The sequence below is a fragment of the Manihot esculenta genome, chromosome 6 (genome assembly GCF_001659605.2).
Source record: "Manihot esculenta cultivar AM560-2 chromosome 6, M.esculenta_v8, whole genome shotgun sequence".
Taxonomy (NCBI): Eukaryota; Viridiplantae; Streptophyta; class Magnoliopsida; order Malpighiales; family Euphorbiaceae; genus Manihot; species Manihot esculenta.
In genome coordinates, this window is record NC_035166.2 from 20,825,813 (window position 1) to 20,849,323 (window position 23,511).

General features: G+C 36.7%; 3 protein-coding genes across 5 annotated transcripts; all 3 read left to right on the top strand.

Annotated features, from left to right (window-relative positions):
- The first annotated feature begins 9,084 nt into the window (after positions 1-9,084).
- LOC110618112 (probable galacturonosyltransferase-like 3) lies at positions 9,085-10,794 on the top strand. The gene has a single exon (XM_021761164.2). It carries the CDS (start codon positions 9,177-9,179, stop codon positions 10,242-10,244), a length of 1,068 nt encoding a protein of 355 aa, XP_021616856.1. The 5' UTR covers positions 9,085-9,176; the 3' UTR covers positions 10,245-10,794.
- A 1,124-nt stretch (positions 10,795-11,918) lies between these two features.
- Positions 11,919-16,439, top strand: LOC110617508 (serine/threonine-protein kinase STN7, chloroplastic). Of its 3 annotated transcripts, none has more exons than XM_021760348.2 (11): positions 11,919-12,519; positions 12,620-12,706; positions 13,027-13,149; positions 13,294-13,392; positions 13,788-13,956; positions 14,057-14,150; positions 15,046-15,139; positions 15,238-15,294; positions 15,530-15,943; positions 16,038-16,207; positions 16,321-16,439. In XM_021760348.2, the coding sequence occupies exons 1-10, from the start codon at positions 12,100-12,102 to the stop codon at positions 16,200-16,202; spliced, it is 1,722 nt and encodes a 573-aa protein (XP_021616040.1). In that variant the 5' UTR covers positions 11,919-12,099; the 3' UTR covers positions 16,203-16,207; positions 16,321-16,439. The 3 variants fall into 3 exon arrangements, with proteins under 3 accessions (XP_021616040.1, XP_021616039.1, XP_021616038.1); XM_021760347.2 differs by having other exon boundaries at positions 16,339-16,439; XM_021760346.2 differs by having other exon boundaries at positions 16,038-16,439.
- A 1,175-nt stretch (positions 16,440-17,614) lies between these two features.
- Positions 17,615-18,494, top strand: LOC110617509 (small polypeptide DEVIL 4). Its single transcript, XM_021760349.2, has one exon. The coding sequence runs from the start codon at positions 18,165-18,167 to the stop codon at positions 18,315-18,317; it is 153 nt and encodes a 50-aa protein (XP_021616041.1). The 5' UTR covers positions 17,615-18,164; the 3' UTR covers positions 18,318-18,494.
- The last annotated feature ends 5,017 nt before the right edge of the window (positions 18,495-23,511 follow it).

Here is a 23,511-nt window from a genome sequence, read left to right on the forward strand (position 1 = left end):
CGTTCGCTAATCAAACACTAATCAACAAGTTGCCAAGGAACGTCCTTGGGGCATTGTAGCATCGAACAACTGTTGATTGCATTAAGACTTAGAGAAACCCAATTCTATCCTTGCCAACCGCGTGGTCAAGTTTAGATTATGCAATCTGATTAAAAGTGTATTTGAACAACCTAAGCAATTACGGACCTAAACCATTCAAACAATATTACTTAAGCAATTTAAAAGCAATGGGCCCTTATTGATTCTAAAAGCAAGTAATATTTATAGAAAAGATCAGATTGCATAAATATTGAAACAAACAAGAGTTCAACAATGGAGTATTAAACCTCCCAATTCATCACAAATCTGAATATTCTCAACTTCAACTAGAAAATAATGAATTTAGCCACTCATGGTGACTAAAATACACAAAAATAAAGAAGGAAAGAAAGAAGGATAATTTCTGCTGTGTTGCTGGAGAATTTCCGAGGATGGCAGATGCTAAAAGATGATGGCATGCTGGTTTGGATGTTGCCCTTATATAGCTGGAGAATCCCAATTCCAATTTGATTAGGGTTTTGGAATCTCAATTTGATTTGGTCTTCTTTGTAGTTTTTGATTCCTCTTTGGATTTTGTATTTGATTGAGAATGGAACTCTCTAAGTGAAGGACGTGGCTCTTGGGACTGATCTTGTGGTGTTTGAAGTGGACTTGGACTTCTTTTCTTTGAATTTGGATTTTCTGCTCTTTTCCCGCCTCTGCTGTCAACTTCTGCTGTCAAGGTGACTTGGGCAGTTTCTGCGAGTGATTTGGGCAAGTCACTTGCCCAATCTGCCCCAATCGCTCTCTGGGATTCAGTCCAGTTTTTGCCTCTGACTCTGCGAATGACTTGGCCAGTTCCTGCGAGTGATTTGGGCAAATCACTTTGACCCAATCACTTTTCCAGCTTTTTCTTCACTTTTTCTCCAACTTTTCAATTTCTTCCTTTTCTGTAAAAACATAACAAAAACACAAATTAAGCTAGAAAAATGTGTAAATAAACAGTAGGAAATATAATAAAAATGTGGCTAAATTATGCTTGATCACTACCTGTGCTCCTGCAAACCTGGGGGTTAGGGGAAAGGGGTGAGCTACTAAAGCCCAATGAGCAGAACAATAAAATAATTTACTAAACATATGCTTTCATGAAATGCATCTCAACACAAATAATTCACAACAAGGATAGATTTATCGCCATTAACCCTCTACATATCCAATTGTGCCAGGGGCGTAGAATGGGCCTCACTGGACTTTCTCTTAAACATGACATAACATAACATATCCAATATGCCAGGGGCGTAGAATGGGCCTCACTGGTCTTTCTCTTACACTGTACCAGGGGCGTAGAATGGGCCTCACTGGACTTCCATATCGTATCATAATATATCATATCGAGGGCTAGTGGGTCATCCAATATCCGTCCACATCAACAACATATTATGCAATGCATCATATTCGTGAATTCTAATGCAAAACAACCTAGTACATATCATGGCATTCGTGATGCATGAACATGCTAAAAATTCCATGAACTTTAAAACATAGTTTAGTTCTACTCACCTCTGGCTGACTCTGAAACAGCTAACACTGCTGACCTCCTCAGTTCCTTGGGTCCGATCCTACACAGGTGGACTCAAATGAGGGACCAAACATACTCTATAAGGATTCTAAACAACTCCCCAAGGACCCCCCCTAAAACATCATAAAACATGCATGCAAAACAGGCAAAGAAAGGCTGGGCAGGGGACTTTCGGCGGCAGGTTCGGCAGCCGAAAGTCCTTCCAAATCCGAAAGTCAGGCACTTTCGGGGGCAGGGTTCGGCGGCCGAAAGTCCAAACTTTCGGGGGCGAGCTTAGGCGGCCAAAACTGCCTCCTCTGGCAGGTTCGGCGGCCGAACCTGGATCCTTCTGGGTGGCAGAACTTGATTCTGCCATTCCACATCTAGCCTCCCAAAACCCTCCAACCTCATATTCAACACTCAAAAGCATGCATAAACACTTAGTCAAGCACATAGGGGCATAAAACTAGCCTAAACCCCAACAAATATCAACATGGCATCACATTTATCATTAAACTAACATAAACCCTAACATTTTACAACTAGCCTAAACATGCTTCAAAACTCTAAACCCCTTCTTAAAACTTACTTAGAACATCATAAAAGGCATGGATCTACACTTACCTCTTGAAGATTAAGAGGAGATGTGATCCAAACTTGGAGATTGGGAGAAATCGAGCTCCGGGAGTCTCCAAGCTTCAAAACTTTGATCTTAGCTCAAAAATCTTCAAAACAAAGTAAAACTCATCAAAAACTTGAAGGGATTGAAGGAAAACACAAAATCAACCATGGAAGGGCAAAAACTCACCTATGCCCGAAAATGGAGAGAAAAACTCGCTCATTTTCGGACAGGGGGCCTTTTATAGGTGGCTGGTCAGACCATCTTCGGGGGCCAAAAGAGCTTACGCAAGCTCCCCATGTTCGGCGGCCGAACCTGGGTTTCTCCTCCATGGCTTTTTTCTTTCAAAACTCAATTCTTTCTTCACTAAAACCATAAAAGCATGTAAAAACATTTTAGAAAACCTTTATTTTACCCTTCTAGAAGGCTCCGACATCCGAGAATTTTGGATTCCAATGGAGATTCCGTCGGAAGGTAGGAATTCCGATGCCGGGGTCTAGCCGGGTATTACAGATTTATTTTGTTATTCTCTTATCATATACATAGAGTAAGCAAACCCTCATCATTAATTATCTTTTTTTTTTTGAAAGCAAAACTACTGATTGTATTAATAAAATTTTATCAAACAAAGAGGGATATTATCCCAAACAGAGAGACGATTATTGTAACGACTCGAAAATCGGACCGCTACCGGCGCTAGGATCCAAATCGGCTTAAGACCGCCGGGACCTGTAGCAAACCTAACATACAACCTGTACACCTGTTTAATCCCATACATGATCAACGCATACATAAAAAGTTTGAACTTTTCTCATTCATTTACCAAACTCAACCTGTGCATGCACAACTCATAAGCATAACCATCAACCCCACACTGGAGTCCTCATCAATACTCCAATGGGGTAACATTACGTTACATAGCTGTACTATACATTACATCATTCTCATGTCCACAGCTAACTATTACATATAATATAACTTTACTCTTGACTTCCTGCTCTATCCCGTACCTGCAAACCTGGGGGATTAAGGGAAAGGGGGTGAGCTACTAGAGCCCAGTGAGCAGAATAATAAAACATTATATTTAAAGTTCATGCTTTCATGAAATGCATCACATCATAAATAAATCACATTAAGGATGAACTTGTCACCAATAGTCCTCTACATATCCAATAGTGCCAGGGACGTTTGAATGGGTCTTCCTGGACTTCCTCTTATATAACATGTCATAACATTCCAATGTGCCAGGGACGTAGAATGGGCCTTCCTGGACTTTCTCTTACATTGTGCTAGGGACGTAGAATGGGTCTTCTTGGACTTCCATACCATATCATCATCATACCATATCATACGAGGACTAATGGATCATTCAATGTTCATCCACATCAACAACATAATATGCAATGCAACATATTCGTAAATTCTAATGCAAACAACCTAATATATCTCATGGTATTCATGATGCGTGAATCATGCTAAAACTTTCATTATTTGCTTTGAAACATAAAGAGTCATTCTACTCACCTCAGGCTAGCTCAGACAAGACTCTGAAGCAGCTATCTCACTGCTGGGGTCCTCGATTCCTCGGGTCCGAACCTACACAGGTGGACTCAAATGAGGGACCAAACACACAAGAACATGACTCTAAAATACTCCCCAAAAACCCCCTAAAACACCTTAAAACAATCATAGAAATCATGCAAAGGAAGACTGAACAGGGCACTTTCGGCGGTAGGTTCGGCGGCCGAAAGTCCCTCCAGAGCCGAAAGTCATGCACCTTCGGCGGCACTTTCGGCGGCCGAAGGTTCCTTCCAGAGACGAAACTCATGCATGTTCGGCGGCACCTTCAGCGGCCGAAACTCCCTTCCAGAGGCGAAAGTCCACTTTCGGGGGCAGGGTTCGGCAGCCAAAGGCTGGCCTCCACAGGCAGGTTCGGCGGCCGAAAGTCCTTTCGGCTGCCGAACCTGAGTTCTTCCAAAGGTAGAACTCAGCCTCTAACATGCACATTTGCCTCCCAAACCATTCAACTCAAAACCAACACTTCCACAACATGCATACACACATACATAAGCTCCTAGGGGCCTCAAACTATCCTAAACCCCAACTACAACACATCAAACATACATATTCAACATACATTGCTCAAAAACTCAACATAAATCCATAAACTCAAAATAACCTAAACATGCATTTTTACCCCATAAACCTTTATAAAACTTGTTTAAAACATAAAATGAGCTAAGGATCTACTCTTACCTCTTGGAGATCGAGAGGAGAGGCGATCTAACTTGGAGATGGGAGAAATCTCACTCCTTGGATCTCCAAGCTCCAAAACTTGCTCTTTTTGCTCAAATATCTTCAAACCAAGATAAAACTTGTTAAAACTCGAAAGATTGGAGGAAAACATCAAAAATCAACCATGGGAGAGCATGGACTCACCGTTGGCCGAAAATGAGGAGAAAACTCGCCCGTTTCGGCCATGGGGCCCTTAAATAAGGGTTGGCCAGACCACCTTCGGCAGCCTAAAGTGCCTCCAAAGCTCATGCAAGTTCGGCGGCCGAACATGGGGTTCGACGGCCGAACCTGAGCCACTTTCGTGTAACGACCCGAAAATCGGACCGCTACCGGCGCTAGGATCCGGGTCGACTTAAGGCCGCCGGGACCCGTAGCAAGCCTAACATACATTCTGTGAACCTGATTAATCCCATACATGATCAACAATCATACATAAAAATTAAAACTTTTCTTTCAATCATTCTCTCATACACCAAACTCAACCTGTGCATGCACGGAACATAGCCATAATCATAAACTTGACCCCTCTGTGGGATCCCATCAATGCCCCCAATGGGTGGCATAACATGTGTTGAGTTGGTTTACATAAGCAGTATAAAACATCTAAGATCATGTATAAAAAGGGATTACAATATACTATGGTCAAGCACACTTCTAACATCCTTAAACATCATTTCATAATATATCTATACTGAACTTTTACATTACATCATTCTACAATTTGTCATGTCCACATTCTAGCTATTACATGCATAAGACTTGATTACTCTTACTGACTTCCTGGTCTACCCTGTACCTACAAGCCTGGGGGTTAAGGGAGAGGGGTGAGCTATAACGCCCAGTGAGCAGAATAATAAAACATTTAAAATATATGATAACATGAAATGCATCACATCACAGCTAATCACATCAAGGATGAATTTGTCACCAGTAGTCCTCTACATGGTCCAACTGTGCCAGGGGCGTAGAATGGGCCTCACTGGTCTTTCTCTGACATAACATAACATAGCATAACATAACATTCCATAATGCCAGGGGTGTAGAATGGGCCTCACTGGTCTTCCGTACTGTATCATCATCATATCATAACCTATGAGGACTAAAGGATCATTCAACATTCATCCGCATCATCAACATATTATGCAATGCAGCATATTCGTGAGTTCTAATGCAAGCACCCTATTATTTCTCATGGCATTCATGATGCGTGAATCATGCTAAAACTGGTTTATTTATTTAAAAGCATAAGAGTTATTCCACTCACCTTTGGCTGAAGCTCTACTGACTCAGAAGCAGCTGACTCACTGCTGGGGTCCTCGGTTCCTCGGGTCCGAACCTACACAGGTGGACTCAAATGAGGGACCAAACATACATGAACATAACTCTAAACTACTCCCCAAAACCCCCTAGAACATCATGAAACAATCATGCAAAACATGCAAAAGAAGGCTGGATAGGGCACTTTCGGCGGCAGGTTCGGCGGCCGAAAGTCCCTCAAGAGCCGAAAGTCAGGCAGGTTCGGCGGCACCTTCGGCGGCCGAAACTCCCAGACAGAGGCGAAACTCATGCATGTTCGGCGGCACTTTCGGCGGCCGAAACTCCCAGACAGAGACGAAAGTCTCCTTTCGGGGGCAAGCTTCGGCAGCCGAAGGCTGCCTCCACAAGAGGGTTCGGCGGCCGAAAGTCCCTTCGGCTGCCGAACCTGGTTTCTCCCAAAGGGCGGAAACTTGGTTCAAACATGCACAAATGCCTCCAAACTCAAACCAACATGCATTTAGCTCAACCAAAACACACATACAAGCTCCTAGGGGTCTTAAGCTACCTTAAACCCCAACTACAACACATCAAACATACATTTACAAGCCACATTGTTCATGAACATACATTTATACCCATAAACATAACCATAACCTAAACATGTATTCTACCCCCATAGATCTTGCATAAAACTTACTTTAAACATGAAATGAGCTTAAGATCGGCTCTTACCTCTTGAAGATCGAGAGAGAGACGTCCTAAACTCGGAGGTGGGAGATTTTTGAGTTCTTGAATCCCAAAGCTCCAAAACTTGCTTTAAACTCGAAAATCTTCAAAATAAAGTAAAAACTTGTGAAAATCTTGAAAGATTTGAAGGAAAAACTCAAGGATTGGTGAGGAACGGTGGAGAGCTCACCTTGGCCGACAATGGGGAGAAAACTCGCCCGTTTTCGGCTAAGGGACCCTTTTATAGTGGCTGGCCAGGCCACGTTCGGGGGCCGAACGTGCCTCCGCATGCATGCCATGTTCGGCGGCCGAACTTGAGGTTCGGCGGCCGAACCTGGACTTCCCTCACTTATGCCTTCGGGGGCCTAAGGCACACCCGAAATGCCTGCATGTTCGGCGGCCAAACTTGAGGTTCGGCGGCCGAACCTGGGTTTTCCTCCAAGATTATTTTCATGCAAAAACTCATTTCCTTTCATGCTTAAAATCATCAAAAACACTAAAACATTTCATGAAAACATGGTTTTACCCTTCTAGAGGTCTCCGACATCCGAGATTCCACCGGACGGTAGGAATTCCGATACCGGAGTCTAGCCGGGTATTACATTTCGGAAGCCTAACTTGCCCCCTAAACTATCCCACGTTCGGCGGCCGAACTTGAGGTTCGGCGGCCGAACTTGAGGTTCGGCGGCCGAACCTGGAAATGCCTCCTTGGTCTTTTTCATTCAAAACTTAATTTTCTTCTTACTTAAAATCATAAAATACATTAAAACATTTTATAAAAACATGATTTTACCCTTCTAGAGTTTTCCGACATCCGAGATTCCACCGGACGGTAGGAATTCCGATACTGGAGTCTAGTCGGGTATTACAATTATGCCTGATAGATTCTCTAGCCAAAGTATGAGCAGCTAGAGTAGCATTACGACGAACCCATCTAACAGAAATATCAGTTCTAGAGTGTAACAAAGATTTACGATCATTCAAAATCAAACCCCTGCATAAGATAATTTGGCAAAAATGCTTCTCAAATGCCTGTTTAAATCCCTGCATAAGATAATTTGGCAAAGATACTCCTCCTTCTTTCTCATCTCTCGAGCATAAATCATTAAAGTCTCCTGAACAAAGTCACGGAAGAGAGCTTCTAGGAGATAAATCTCGAATAAGGTTCCAAGATTGACGTCATCGTTGCGATTCCGGAAACTCATAATAACTAATAAACCTCCATTGAACATTTCCTTTCGAAACAACCGAATCAATAAAATTTGAAGAAAAGTTACCCACAGAAATAGACCCATGACTCTTCTACATTAACGAAAGGCCTCCTCCTAATCTTTGTCTATTGACTGAGAAGCAACCATCAAAATGTAAAAAATTACGAAAAAATTCTATACGAGAGCTAAGAGTTTTTATAATTCATCATTATTGCACTCACACACTTAGTCTGGTGATAAATACATTTAAATAAATCTGAGAAGTCTCGGGTTCTACTTCTTCGATCCCCAAACCCCTTCCATTATTAATTATCTATAGTTATAAAATGGTTGATATTTTTTATTTATTTCTTCTATTTTCTTGATTTTTTTCCCTCCCAATCCATTATCTTCTTTTTAAATATATTTTGTACATTTCTAAGAATATTGTATCCATGCGGTGGAAGTTCATAACATGAAAAATTAAAATTAATCATATCATCAAATATCCAAATACCAAAAAAAAATGATTTTAAATATTCTTAATCATGCAAATATATATAGAATTTCATGGTTCTAAATAGAGCCATATCTTAATTTCATCATTATTAACATGTTTTTTTTACTTGCACATTTTTTTTAGTTTAAAATAAAAAATATTTTTGATTTTGAAAGAAATATAAATTATGTTAAATTATATTCTTACGAATTTTATAAGAAGCCTTATACTCCATCCGTTTTATGATTTTTATCCAATTTTTTATTTTTAATTATTTTAAAATTATTATTATTTTTTTAAAATTATAATAATACATACATTAATTATTATAATTCTATTTTTAAAAATTTCTTTAAAATTTTTTTAATATTTAAAACGTTAATATATTCAAAGTGAATAAAAAAATAAAGTGATTAAAAATTATGGTCTGAGAGTAATTTTTTTATTAAAAAGTTACATTATTATTAAAGTTTAAATAGCACTATAGTATAAATTATTTTGAATTAAATTTTTTAACTGATTAAACATATGAATCAAAATATTTTCCATCTGGAACAAAAGTCGTGCTACGTGGACTCTGCCAAAGAGAATAAGCTTTCTTGCTTCGAGAAAACATCCCTGCTTGGATACGTTAAATCCTATTCTCAACTTTGTTGCATTTGCCTATACATTGGTTCCACCCCCAACTAAACAAATCTGGATCGTTCACTAAATCTCCTATGCGTATCATTAGCGTCAGCACTGAGGCAATAAAATGAAATGATTGGCTGTAGTACTGCTATAGAAGTACGGAACACCACAACATACTGTACAATCCCCACTACACGATCACATTCCCACAGTACACTCGATCAAAACAATCATGAAGTCGCGTCTTTGCCAGCCTGGCCTGTCCATATATTCCCTCTCCATCTCAAAAAATAAAAAATCCCAAAATTATTTCTCATTTAATATTCGGCCTCGTTCATCTTCTCTCATATGTGGCTGTGCTAATGACCCTCACACCCCTCTCCCATGCCTCCAAAATTCCGGCCTCTCTTCTTCGTCATTCTACTTCTAGCCACCGCCGCCACCATTACCGCACACAGTTTATCAAATGCACTGTATTTTGAGCAGCTTACGGTGTTTCGAGAAGCGCCGGCGTTTCGAAACGGCCTGGAATGTCCCCAAGCTACATGGTCATCCACCATCAAGGGACAGTCCCAGCATGGCCTTTCGTCGATTATCCATATTGCCATGACTCTCGACTCCACCTACCTCCGTGGCTCCATTGCCGGCGTCCTATCCGTATTGCAGCATGCCACTTGTCCCGAGAATATTGTCTTCCACTTCCTCTCCACGCATCGCCGCGCCGAGCTCCGCCGCACGATTACTTTGACGTTTCCGTATCTCAACTTCCACCTCTATCACTTCGACGCCGATTTAGTCAAAGGAAAAATCTCTTTCTCCATTCGCCGGGCTCTGGATCAACCGTTGAATTACGCTAGATTTTACCTCGCCGATTTGTTACCGGCTAGTGTGGGCAGGATCATATACTTCGATTCTGATCTAATAGTGGTTGATGACGTGGCTAAATTATGGAGTTTCAATTTGGGTGCTCACGTTCTAGGTGCACCCGAGTACTGCCACGCTAACTTCACCAACTACTTCAATTCACGATTTTGGTCCAACCCGGCGTATGCGGCGTCGTTTAGAGGGAGGAAGCCTTGCTATTTTAACACAGGGGTGATGGTGATAGACGTGTTGAAATGGAGAAATGGAAAGTACACGCAGAAACTGGAGTACTGGATGAGGATACAAAAGAAGTATAGAATCTATGAATTGGGTTCTTTACCACCGTTCTTGCTTGTCTTCGCTGGGAATGTGGAAGGCGTGGAGCATAGATGGAACCAACATGGGCTTGGCGGTGATAATCTTCATGGGTTGTGTAGAGATCTACATCCTGGTCCTGCTAGCTTGCTCCATTGGAGCGGAAAGGGTAAGCCTTGGCTTAGAATTGACTCCAAAAGACCCTGTCCCTTGGATTCACTATGGGCTCCTTACGATTTGTATCGCCACTCTTTACTCTTCTCTGATAGTTGAAGCAGAAGATGCCAGCTTGCTTCGGGTGGGAGTTTTTTCTCGATTCAGTGAGGTTAACTAGGACAAAGGTGGAAATATAAATTATCGAGGCGTTATGGGTAATGGATTGGTGGCGGAGGGCGGAGCAAAGGGAGCTAGTAGCGATTGAAGTGGGGGAACTGCGCGGTTGACTGCTGTGATTTGGTGCAAATGGGTGGGCGAAGAAGAAGGTTAAACAGGGAATGTGTTAATGTAAGGTGAATGATGCTTGATTGGCTGCATGGTATTTTTTTTTTTTCTAGAACAAAAAAAAAAGATAGTTTAAGAAGAAAAAAATAAAACGAAAAAGATGGGTGTGGTTGGAGGTGGATATCCATTTCTTTGATCATGGAAATCGCTCTCAAGTGGTTTTCTTTTGCTTTTACAAACAGTGGAAAGTGAATGACAATGGCAGAACACCTACATTGTTTTGATGAATGGTGTCATGTCCACTTGTTTTTCCATTTTATTGCATTGTGGGGCCTTTTGATTGCAGCTGTTTTGGGTTTATTGATGTGGATTAGAATCAAAAGCTCTTTATTTTGACGGTTTTTATCTGCGGGGAAAAAAATGGTGCATTTTATTGGATTCTTTTCTTTTTCTTCCTTTTACTTTATGTTTATTTTATTTTATTTTATCTTGTCTGAAGTGCCTTTTAGGTGAGGTTTAGAATCTTGTCCAATTCTAGTTATCTATAATTGTTGAGCCTTTATTTTCCAAGTCTGGCTGATCCCTGCAGCTTCCCTACTAAAATTTAATGTAGTCCATAGTCCATTGCTCTAATTGTGCTACATGTTCAATATTCTCGATTTTCTTTGCCGTGCCTATTTTTTTTTCTCATTTGGGAATTGGGATTGTTATAAAAAAAAAAAAAGAAATGCATTTATTTAATTATGACAATTACTTTTATAATGTATAAAACTATCTACCTAATTACGAAATACTTATGTGATTAAGTCAATTGGATTGGTTGACTAGGAGTAGACACTTTATAGCTAGAGTCAATAATGAGTGAGAAGAAATTAATGTTAGAGGAGGACTAAGATACATCAATATTCCCTTTTGTTAGCTATTACATGACTTGATGAACCATCGAAATTTGACACAGAATTAGATAAACGGAATTGAGATGATAGAGAAAATGATAAAAAGTATTAGAGGAAGAATGAGGGCTAGAAAAATTTAAGAGATAAAAAGAAATTTAAATAGAAATAATGTGAATGTGCATTTCCGGCCTAAACTCGATTCATAATGGTTCTAAAATATGAATAATAAAATTTATTTAATTTTTATATAAAACCTATTATATTGCTTTATCTTTTTTATTCGTATCCAACTATTGATTTGGTTGCTAGAGAATCAAATTTGATCCCACGATAACCGGTATTGGGCCGGTCGATTCCTTGAACCGTTAACCAGAACTGGTCCCAAATTTTATTTGAGCTAATATCTGTCCAGTTCAGAGTGCAAACCGGCCCCAGGTCTGCTTCTCAAGACTTGAAATTCTTGTTTGTAGATTTGAAAAGTCCAAGCCCAGTACAATTTCATAACTTAACAAGCGACCACGTGTCTTTTGTGGTGCCTGTTTACTCTTCCATCCGCTTAAGCCCTTCCCCTCCACAAAAAATAAATACCTATAATAACTGTCACCATAAAACCACAAAAAAAAAAAAAAAGAAAGAAAGAAAGAAAGAAAGAAAGAAACGCACACACGCAAAACAAATCAGAGCAAAGTCGAGTTTATGAAGAGTGATGGTCTGAATCTGAAGCAAATTCAAAGTGAAACTGATTCTCTTCTACTTCTCCTCTCAAATCTGCAACTTCTTGCCCTGCTGTCATGGCCACCGTTTCACCAGGTGGAGCTGCTGTTGTCCCGATCAGACTCCATAACCACAAATCAACACCTTCTTCCCCATTTTTTGGCAAGAAACTTAACGCCAGGCCTTCTTCCAGGGCCATATTCTCAACCCACAGAACACTTTCAGTTCTTGCATCAGGAGGAGAGTTCTTCGATGCAGTTCATAACTTCTTTTTGGGTGTTGGAGTTGGCCTACCTTGTACTGTGATGGAGTGTGGTGATATCATATACAGAAGCACTCTGCCCAAGTCCAATGGCTTGACTCTTACTGCTCCTGGTGCAGCTTTGGCTCTGGCTGCTGTGTCTTATCTTTGGGCTACTCCTGGTGTGGCTCCTGGCTTCTTTGACATGTTTTTTCTGGCTTTTGTTGAGAGGCTGTTTAGACCCTCTTTTAGAAAGGTCAGTGAATCTTCTGATGGTTTTACTATTTGTTGGATATTTATTTTTTTTAAAAAAATTGTGTTTAATGTGGTTATTGGTTCTTGGATTGTGGTGACAGGATGACTTTGTTCTGGGGAAGAAGTTGGGGGAGGGAGCCTTTGGAGTCGTTTATAGAGTTTCATTGGCTAAGAAGCCTTCTTCCAAGGTTTCAACTGTTTGATGAAAGTTCAATTTGAATCTAATCTCTATGCGTTTCTTATTTGTTTCTTGGTCTTACTTGTACCTGTAATCTGTGTCATTAATTTTGTTACTGTCTCCTAATCTCCATGGGCCAATTTCATTGATTCATATTAGATGATCATCTGGTGAAAAAAGAACTTTTTTTATTCATTGTTCATTTTCAGGATTTTCACGATAAAAACTTTTTTCAAGTTGTGGATATGTATTTAAGCTTTTATTGCTCAATTGACTTGAAATGAATATAGCACTCACGGAAGCAGCCCCTCTCCCCCTTTCCTTTTTCAGAGGGAAGGCGACTTGGTTTTGAAAAAGGCTACTGAATATGGGGCAGTGGAAATTTGGATGAACGAGCGTGTTCGAAGGGCTTGTGCAAACAGCTGTGCAGATTTTGTATATGGATTTCTTGAGGTGTTGATCTATTATGACTACTACCATATAAATTAAGGGTATCATTATCTCAAGAGTTTAAGATATTTACTCTGATGGCTTATACATTTTCACGATTTTTACCTGCTGAGTACATACAATATTATCGTGAAACTCTCTTTTCAGAGGTCATCAAAGAAAGGAGATGAATATTGGCTTATATGGCGTTTTGAAGGGGAGACTACGCTTTATGATTTGATGCAGAGTAAAGAGTTCCCCTACAATGTTGGTACCTTCTCTCAGTTGCTTTTCTATATCTTTATGTCATTGCTTGTTAGAACTATTTTTATTTTTATGCAATAGAACTGTGACGGTTTCTCCAAGCATTGCTAAGTGTGAGAACTTGACAATTGCAATTGCTATAGCCAAACATTTTATATTTCTTGACAAGTACAGACATTTCTTTGTTTTAATGAGCAAGGGATGTAAATTTTGAACTTGTCACTTGAATACTTAATGCCACCAACTGAATTGTTTGATACCGTTGTATTTCTGCTTTTACCTTATTTTGAATTTGATGGGTTTCACATCTAGTTGATTCACTTGTGTGCTTGGTTTTTAAATATGGGTTTTGTGCAATTCTTGATATCAACTTCAGTGATGGTTGCATAAATTATCAGGTAGAGGCAATGATTCTCAATGAGGTTCAAGACTTGCCTAAGGGGTTGGAAAGGGAAAACAGAATCATTCAAACTATTATGAGACAGATTTTATTTGCACTGGATGGTCTTCATTCAACTGGGATAGTGCATAGGGATATTAAGCCTCAGAATATTATTTTTTCTGAAGGTAATGAGGTCGAGTCGAGATTTCTAGTAACCATAAGGGGGTTAAATTCAAGTTAAACTCCGGTCAATTAATTCATGTTTACATCTAAAAACTGGAGCAGGGTCTCAGTCATTCAAGATCATTGATCTTGGAGCTGCTGCAGATCTCCGAGTGGGAATCAACTATATTCCAAATGAGTTTCTTTTGGATCCAAGGTATTGTGCTTTCCTTCATGCAACATAAGTAATATATTGAAGATTGGCAGAATTAGTGATATCCATTATTTATCTATATGCATGTATGTACAACAACTTCAGCAATTCACCTCCTTAATAATGATCTTTTTCAACTAAATAAGATGAAATTGGTATTAACCTTTTTCAATGATGTACATAGTCTAATGTCATAGGTTTCTGTTTCCTGAATGCAAAGACACTATTAAGTTAATCTTCATTTTGTTCCCCCTTACATGGTATGGATGGTAAATCGAAGCTAAATGGATGGAGAGAGTCCAAGTTCTAAATGGCTGAGTTTAGTTGGCTAGGTTTATGGTTTCTTGACTCCTCTGTTGCTAAGGAGGTAATTTAAGAAAAACAAGTTTACCCCGTATGTATGAGATATCAAAAAATCCTTTTTATTTTCAGTGAACAGAGATGCAGCTTTGCTGGTTGTCATTGGCACAACTAGGAAAACTAGAAAATGTTGTTAGAGGTCTATGGCACTTGAGAGAACGAACAAATGGAAAGGTTTCTACTAGTTTTCCAGGAAAACTGAGCTTTTGGCAATAAAGTGCACTCATGTGTATTACTTTTTGTGGGAAGCATTAGCTGCTATTCTCATTTTGATCTAGAAGTGTAAGACTTCTGTGTGGAAATCGCTTGTTGGTTTTCTGTCCCCCTAATTCGGATTAAATCCTGCTAGCTCTATATTTACATAGAAAATTTGTCTCTTAATTGTTTGACATTCAACCCAAAGGTTGAGTCACAGCATGCAGGTGTCTGGTATAATTTTTTCTTGAGCTCTATTTTTTTTTCTTTTTCCTTATCACTTCTAAATATGTTTCTTACCAGTCATATTGATTCCCAACTTTTTTGGTCTATTCCTTTTCAGGTATGCAGCACCAGAGCAATACATCATGAGCACACAAACTCCATCTGCTCCATCACCTCCAGTGGCAACTATACTTTCCCCAGTGCTATGGCAGGTGCAAATTCTATTCTAATTTGGTTATAGTGAATGTGGCTTCATTTCTATGGGGCTTAGTTTGCTTCTAACTGTCTTTTGTGTTATTTCATTAAACAGATGAATTTGCCTGATAGATTTGATGTTTACAGTGCTGGACTAATTTTCCTACAAATGGTGAGTAACAGAGAGTGCTGAATGATACGGCCTCTGAGATATCGCAGAGAATCTATTTGTTTGTGACATTAAAAAAATTAAATCCTGCATTCTGCTTAAACTTTGGCTATTCGCATAGTTCCAACAGCAGAATGCTTGAGTCTTGGTTATGCGAAGTTTCTACAATGTAGCAGCTCTAACTTATTTCTTCTCTAAACCAGTTTCAACTTAGAACATGTTTTTTGCTTTTGTACAGGCATTTCCAGGATTGCACACTGACAATAGCCTCATACAGTTCAATCGACAGTTAAAAAGATGTGATTATGACTTAGTTGCCTGGAGAAAAAGTGTAGAGCCACGTGCTGGCCCTGAACTTCGAAGGGGCTTTGAGTTGTTGGATTTAGATGGGGGGATAGGATGGGAGCTTCTAACTTCAATGGTTCGATACAAAGCACGACAAAGAATAAGTGCGAAAGCAGCTTTAGCTCATCCCTACTTTGATCGCGAAGGACTATTAGTTTTGTCATTCATGCAGAACCTAAGGCTGCAACTCTTTCGTGCAACACAACAGGATTATGGGGAAGCTGCCAACTGGATTATTCAGCGAATGGCAAAATCTGGAACAGAGAAGGAGGGTGGCTTCACTGAGGCTCAGCTTCAAGAACTTCGAGTCTGTTCTTGAACCATACTGAAACATCAATCACTGTTTTGCATACTCAGTTCTTGCTGGACAACCTTTGACCATTTCTATTCTTATTGATCAGGAAAAAGTTGAACCCAGAAATAAGGCAAGTGCTCAAAGGAATATTCTCGCGTCAGCTCTTCGTCTTCAAAGGAAGATAGTAAGAACATTGAATGAGAGCATGGATGAGCTTAGCAGACGCAGTAAGAGTGTATGGTGGAGCAGGTGGATCCCAAGAGAGGAATGAGAAATGTATGCATATATCATTTTCTATTTTAAGTAAATTCTGCAAATTCCTCCATTATTATATAATTACCATCTTGTTTGTATAGAAATGAATGATTTGTTAATATGGAAAAGATTAGCTGGAATTTTCTCTGCAGAAACAAAGCTGGAATCTTTAGACTGGACGTGTAAGCTTCTTCATGATTGATATATAGAATAGAACTGAATGAAAGAAACTGTTAGGAAGCATTCTAATGAAGTCCTCGTTCTTCTCAGTGACACTGGCATTTTACATCAACTCATCCCACTTTCCTTGAAAGGCACTCTGTCGGTATCTTCTTGAAAATTTTATGCATGATCCTTCCAATCTAAGAATTCTTTTCATACAAAAAATAAAAATAAAAATCTTAAAAATATTAAATTTTATTAAACAGTAAAAAGATGTTTTGAGAGGTCCTTTGAAACATCTATAAAATAAAAAAGGGACAAAAAAATGTTTAAAAATTTCACTTTCTTTCACTTACCAACATATTTTTTCTATTATTATTCTCTTTTTCTTTTTCCACATCTAATAATCAAGCAAAGGCAATTAGAGATTCTTGGGAGATTTTGCATATATCTCTTTTGATTAAATTTAATTTAAATTAAACTGCAAAATGGAATCAAGTGATTTATTTAGATGCTTATGCAAATATTTTCCATACTCTTTCAAGTAATTAATATTTGAGCAAAATTTCCATGTGCTTAATTATACAAATTCAGGAAAGAATCAAAGTATTTTAATGGGAAGATGAGAATGGATTCAAATTCGTAGCAAATCTAAAGAGTTAAAATGTGGGTGGGATCTTATTCTCATATGGTCTGCTGCCAACTTTACATTTGTACATTGCATGATTTCAATTCATCTCCCATGTGCTTTTTTTGAAATGATTGGGGACTGGGAATACAACTTAAAATCTCTCAGATTTACTCCAATACACTTACCACCGGATTAAATCGATGTGTCATATCATGTGTTCTATGTATTATTCGTATTTTTATATATTAAATTATTTTTTAAATTCAATTTAAAAAAATATTTTTTAAATGAGCAATTTATTTTATTGTTTAATTACAATATTTAAAAATAAATAATGCTAATAAAGTCTAAAAAGGTTTTCTTCTTTAAAAACAATTATTTTACTTAAAACTGTTTTAATTATTTCTTTATTAATTAATGTTGTAAATATAAAAATAAAATAAAATAATATAAACGGGGCTTAAATTGATATAATTTTCTAAAATTAGCTAAATACATTCACTAGAATATTAGTGACTTGGCCTCACCGAAACTCTTTTCTGTATTGCTTGTTTAGGTGGATCCAACAAAAATGAAACAAAGAGAAATTAGAAAGAAAAGGAAGGATGATTCATCATCTAATCATCAAAAGCGAAAGCTATCTACAAATTGAAAGTTGCCCATAAAAACTGTTGAATTTTGTCACCTTATTCAAGTAATGGCCGACCCGTTATGCTATGCTGCCGATGGAATGGATAGCTGAAGCTGATGCCCACACGAGTTGGGATTACCAACAAAATGAATCTTGGCTTCTTTCTTCTTTTCTCTATGAATACATGCATTCTGTCACATGCTTTGACCATTCAATCACTTACCCAAGTCTGATTGTCACTGCCACCCTGATCTAAACTGGGGCAGAGTCGTTGCCCATAGAGAAATGTTAACAAAAAATTAATAAAATTTTTGGTATAGCGTGAAGAGGGACCCAGAGGGCATGCCCTTTCATGCCCCATCGTTGGCTGTCTACAACACCAATGTGGGCTTGGACCACTTTCTCATCTCCTATATATCCCTTCCTCCACTTCCATTCCATCTCAATCCCAACTCCATTACTACAACTTAATACCCACAAGCAAAGATTTTTTTTAAAAAAAATTCTTTTTTACTTGCCTGATAAAAAGAAGCAGAGGCAGCTGATCACTAGAGATGAAGATGAGCAGCAGCAGCAGCTCCATCACCATGGGAGTATCAAAGAGAAGGATTTCTAGCAGAGGTCTGGGAGCTGCACTTAAAGAGCAAAGAGCTAGGCTTTATATTATAAAGAGATGTGTGGTAATGCTCCTCTGTTGGCATGACTAGTTGCCAACTACTGGCTTCCCATGGAACCTCATTTTCAATTTTCCTTCCTTCTTTTTCTCAGTGGAGCAGTGTAAATATCTCCGGCAGGATATCCATATATAATGTTATACAGAAGTTACGTTAATTCTCAACAAATTCTGTTACGTGTTTGGCCTTAAAAATTTTTCTTTTTTCTGGTTAATTCTTTAATTTCCTCTTACTTTCTCTTCATTATTTTCCCTGAAAATAAATGTACTTATTATTGAGCTATCATTTTTGGACCACGGTGGAAAGATGACCACTGTATATGGCTTCAAATAGTGACCTCTTGTTTCTTCTTGCACACAAGGGAAGAAAAAGAAAGAATGTAAGAAAGGATTGGCCTTCTCTGTCCTTTTCTTGTTTTGGTACGAAAAATTATTCAAGTAACTGTATAATAATTAAGATATTATTTATTAATGGGATAATAGCTTAAAAATATTTTAAATTTATTAATTCATTATATTTCGGTTTTTTTCAACAGTATTTAAAATAATATATATATTTTTAAAAAATATCCTCTAAATAATGGTAAATCCTAAAGATACAAGGATAATTCACTCATTTTTTGAAATTGTAGGAGACTGAATATATGCAAGTTTAAAATCACACAGAAGTAAATAATTGTGATTTTAAAATTTAAATACTGAATAGATTTGAAATTTCAAAATTAATTAAAACTAAAGGCACTTTAATAACAATTTAAATAAATATGAAAAATATAACGACTAAATGATTAACTGATGACTGGATGGCTACTGTAAGTGTGGGGCATTTTTGGTCTCCATTAATGGGTTGGAATTGGGATGTTTTGAAAGATTTACTTCTGGATAATATTTTGCAAATTTATTCAGTCAGTTTGTCTTTCTAATTTTGCTGCAAATACTGACTCCTTGTCATGGAAGTAGAGTTCTAAGGGTAATTTTACCGTTCGCTCAGCTTATAATACTCTCTATGGAATCAATAGTGGTCATGGAAATCCTTCATGGAAGATGATGTTTCTTTGGCATGTTGCCCACAAGAAGATTATGACAAATAGGAAAGAATTAGAAGGGGTTTTCAACTCTCGATGTATTTGTCCTATATGTAATCTTGGCCAGGAGGATATTTTCCACTTACTTAGGGACCGTAGAGATGCGCATAATTTTTGGATTAGTATTGATGTCTCTGGTTTCTATCCCCATTTTTTCATCGTTGTCCACTCTACTGAATGGATTTTTGCTAATTTAAAGTCTAACTACACCCAAATTGATGGACAACAATGGAACATTATTTTTCCTTTGGGAATTTGGTACTTATGGAAAAGAAGAAATAAGGTGATCTTTGAAAGTCCTGCGTAGAACCCGCCTATGTCCAAGCATTTTCCACCACTTTTATTTCTTTGTCCCCTCCTGCTATGGGATGGATTGCTATAAATACAGATGGTGCAGCTAAGGGTTGTCCAGGACCTGCGGGTTGTGCTAGGGTTTTTAGAGATAGTAATGGTGATTGGATTCTTGGCTATCAAACTGCCTTGGGTACTTGTACAGCAATTGAAGCTGAGTTTTGGGGCATTCTTTTGGGCCTTCGAACAGTGTGGGATAGAGGATGGAAATTTGTGCAGGTTCAAACTGATTCACAGGTGGCCATGCAATTAATTGAGAAAAGCTTAGATGGAACAGGCCGGGTTAGTAATCTAGTTTCTGAGATTACGACTTTGGTGAGCTATACATGGAAAGTTTATTTTAAACACATCTTTTGTGAGGCTAAATCTGTGGCAGATTGCTTAGCGAAATCGTCAGTTAGAGGCCCTCTTGGAATGTAAATTTTAGAAACGCCTTCTATGGAATCTTGTTATTACTTGCAAGTTGATGTCGTTAGAGTTATATGGCCTCAGTGACATTGCTTAAGGGCTTAATACCCTCCTTACTATGTAAAAAAAAAATTTTGAGAATAATTAATATTGCTACATTCTAATGAATTTTACCTAAATTGAATTATGGTGTTATTAGGGGAATGACTTTGGTGAGTTTGATAATATGGTCAGTGCGACAGAAGCTTTTTTTTTCCTTTTTTTTCTTTTTTTTTTTTGCAAAAAATGAGTGATTAAAAATCTAATTTTTCAATTCAAAAAATTTACTATTTAATTTTTAAAAAATATTTAAAAAAATATCATATAATTTGATCAATTTTATAATATATAATTTAATCATATTGTATAATACTAATTTAAAATATAAATTAAACCACAATGAAAATGAATGAAATAATTAATATTTTTTTAAATTTTATTTTTTAATTAATAATTATATTTTATTTATCATGTTAGTAATTTTTAATAAAATTAAAAAATTGTTAATATTTACTAACTGTATTAATTTGACATAAATTAAATTATAAATTTTAGAGTAAAAATAAGTAAAATTATAAAATATTTTTTATATTTTTTTATTTGTATACGATGAGAAAATCTATTAATTAATTTTTTATTTTTTTAAATATATGAAAATATTTTTAATATTTTAAAAATTTATTATTTTATTAATTTAACTGTTAAATATTTTATTATTTAATTTTTATAATTTTAAAATAATTTAAAATTAAATTTATTAATTAATTTTTCATATTGAAAATATTTTAAAATTTTTATAATATTTAATGGTTAAAAATAATAGAAAAATTAATTAATAAAGTTTTAAAATATTAAAAATATTTTAATATATTTTTTAAAATAAAAAAAATTAATTAATGGGTTTTTGATAACGTATTAAATTTTCCTTCTAATAAACTGATGTGGGCTCAAAGGGTCTGGTCAAGCACTAAGCAGCTCTTAAGAAGCCCACGTGCGCCAGCTAGGCCTAAACCCCACCACCACCCACTGCTGCCTTTTGATTTCCACCGCTTTGTCGGTTACTTATTTTCAATTTTACATTGATTTTTATATTTTTAAAAAAATTCTATAAAATAGCTAGTATACGGAAACACATTAATTTATTTATTAGTTTTCAAAAGTATATTAAAATATTTTTGATATTTTAAAAAATTATTAATTGATTTTAATAATTAAATATTTTAATATTTAATTATTATGGTATAATAAAAATCATTAATGGGTCACTTTAAATTTAGAAAAATATTTAATAATTAATTTTCTTTATTAAAAATATTTTGAATTTTTTTTATTATTTAATAGTTAAAATTAATGAAATAGTGAATTAGTAAATTTTTAAAATTATAGATATATTTTAATATATTTTTAAAATTAAAAAAAAAAAATTAATGAATTTTATTACATCAAATGATTAAACAGTAACTTTTCCCTTTTTTTAACATTTAGTTGTTTTTCTTTTCATCTATTTTTTAAATATATTCTTACACATTTTATTAACCGAGTTTTAAATTATTTATTATTTAAATTTTAAATTTTATTTATTAACACTTTTATTTTAGAAAAATACGCATAAATTAAAACATTCGCATTATTATTAACTTCTACAGAATAATTTAGTATAAATTAAAACATTTAATAGAATTAAAATTTTAAAATATTTTAATGAGTATTTAGAAATATAAATATCAAAACGAGTGTTGGAATGTAGAGTTTAATACTCTTCCTTCTAAGTAAAATCAAGAGATACTTATGATAATACGTTTAATTATATAAAAAAAATATAAATATTAATTAATTGTTATTTATTAATAATCATGATATTGAATAACATTCTAATTAGATTTTGAATTAAGTTTACAATTTTTAATTTATATTTATTAAATTCAATTCAATTTAAAATTGTTGTGATTGTCGACCTTCTGACATTCGGACTGAGATTGAGTTTTGAAGAAGAAAACGAACCTAAAGTCCACTTGACTTCACCGAGTAAGCTGACCCTTTAGTGCGTCATCCAATCCGTGACTAGTATAGGCCGGACTGATCTAAGACTTAGATTCACCTGTGGAGAGTCTAGTACCTGTGATGAGACGGAAAATAGAAGAGCAGGTCCGGCTACAATATGGCTCCATCAGCATGCACATCGAAGAAAATTAAATGGTTGCCTAATAAGAATGGGTAAGCAGGTACGTCCGTATGTACGGGGTTGCATGATAGAGACATGTAGTACTGTAATAGAGTGGCGGTTATATATCACTAGAAAAAAAGGAAAGGAAAATAAAGGAGAATACGTGATCCTCCTAGACTAAATTTAGACACTCTTATAAACTCTAATTTTTCTAAATCTCAGAACATGAATTATATGTGTTTGGTGAGCGAAGCAAATAAAAAAATAATCAAACTGGATGAAAAAGGTGCTTTCGGAATAGTGTGCCAAACAACACTTATTCTTCTTACTCGGTTTGGTCTTATATAAGTAGAGGCGCAAGCCAATGATGTTGAGTCAACAAGTCGAATGTCCGATTAAAGCAGAGTAAGCAATATCAGTATACAACCCATTGGCCCTACTTGACCAGCTAAGGCTACTTACCCCACAACAGGCTGCCAATGTGCAAGCCAAAGGGAGTTCTTATTCCAGCTATCCCCACAAGCAATCATGCTGTTCAAGTACATGGCACCGCAACCAAACCAAGCTTGGGAGCTTTTACAAAGCAAATAGTGCTCTCGTTACCCTTCTTCTCCTACAATCTGTAATGCTCCCCAAGTTCATCAATTTTAGTTCCAAGTGTTCCAACCTTCTGTCCACCTTCTTTGACTCGCACAACATATGCCTTGTTCACACACCATGAGTTCTTTTAATTCTATGGTCCACACGGCATTCTACTTTGCACTTAATGTTGATAAGAAAGATCAAAACACAAGATTTTTCTACTTGCTTTGATTTGTCTGTCCCCAAGGAATTGTTCAAATCCATGCGCCGAAATGACTTGTCGTCTTATATAACGTTTAGTGATTTTATTTGCAGCACAAATGAGTCCACTCTCCATTAATAAGCAACTGCTTTTACTTCTAGTAGGGATTGGGTTGGGGACTTGAGAAGCCTTAGCCCAAAAGGATCACTCTAATGATCAACACCTGAGATTCAGGCAGAACTCAGAAGATCCCATGACCCATTTGGTCAGGGTGAGCAAGCTCCAAAAGAAGTTTTCTTGAGGGACATACAAACAAAAGAAATTTCAGGACCCATGAAAATTTGAGACGGAGGTATTATAACTACAATAAGTTAGTTTTTATTTTCCTAGCTATAAA

Coding starts and splice junctions, on each gene's coding strand:
- LOC110618112 (XM_021761164.2), top strand. CDS start 9,177: ATGCCTCCAAAATTCCGGCCTCTCTTCTTCGTCATTCTACTTCTAGCC.
- LOC110617508 (XM_021760346.2), top strand. CDS start 12,100: ATGGCCACCGTTTCACCAGGTGGAGCTGCTGTTGTCCCGATCAGACTC. Junction 13,957..14,056: donor GAATATTATTTTTTCTGAAG/GTAATGAGGTCG, acceptor AAACTGGAGCAG/GGTCTCAGTCATTCAAGATC. Junction 15,295..15,529: donor GACTAATTTTCCTACAAATG/GTGAGTAACAGA, acceptor GCTTTTGTACAG/GCATTTCCAGGATTGCACAC.
- LOC110617509 (XM_021760349.2), top strand. CDS start 18,165: ATGAAGATGAGCAGCAGCAGCAGCTCCATCACCATGGGAGTATCAAAG.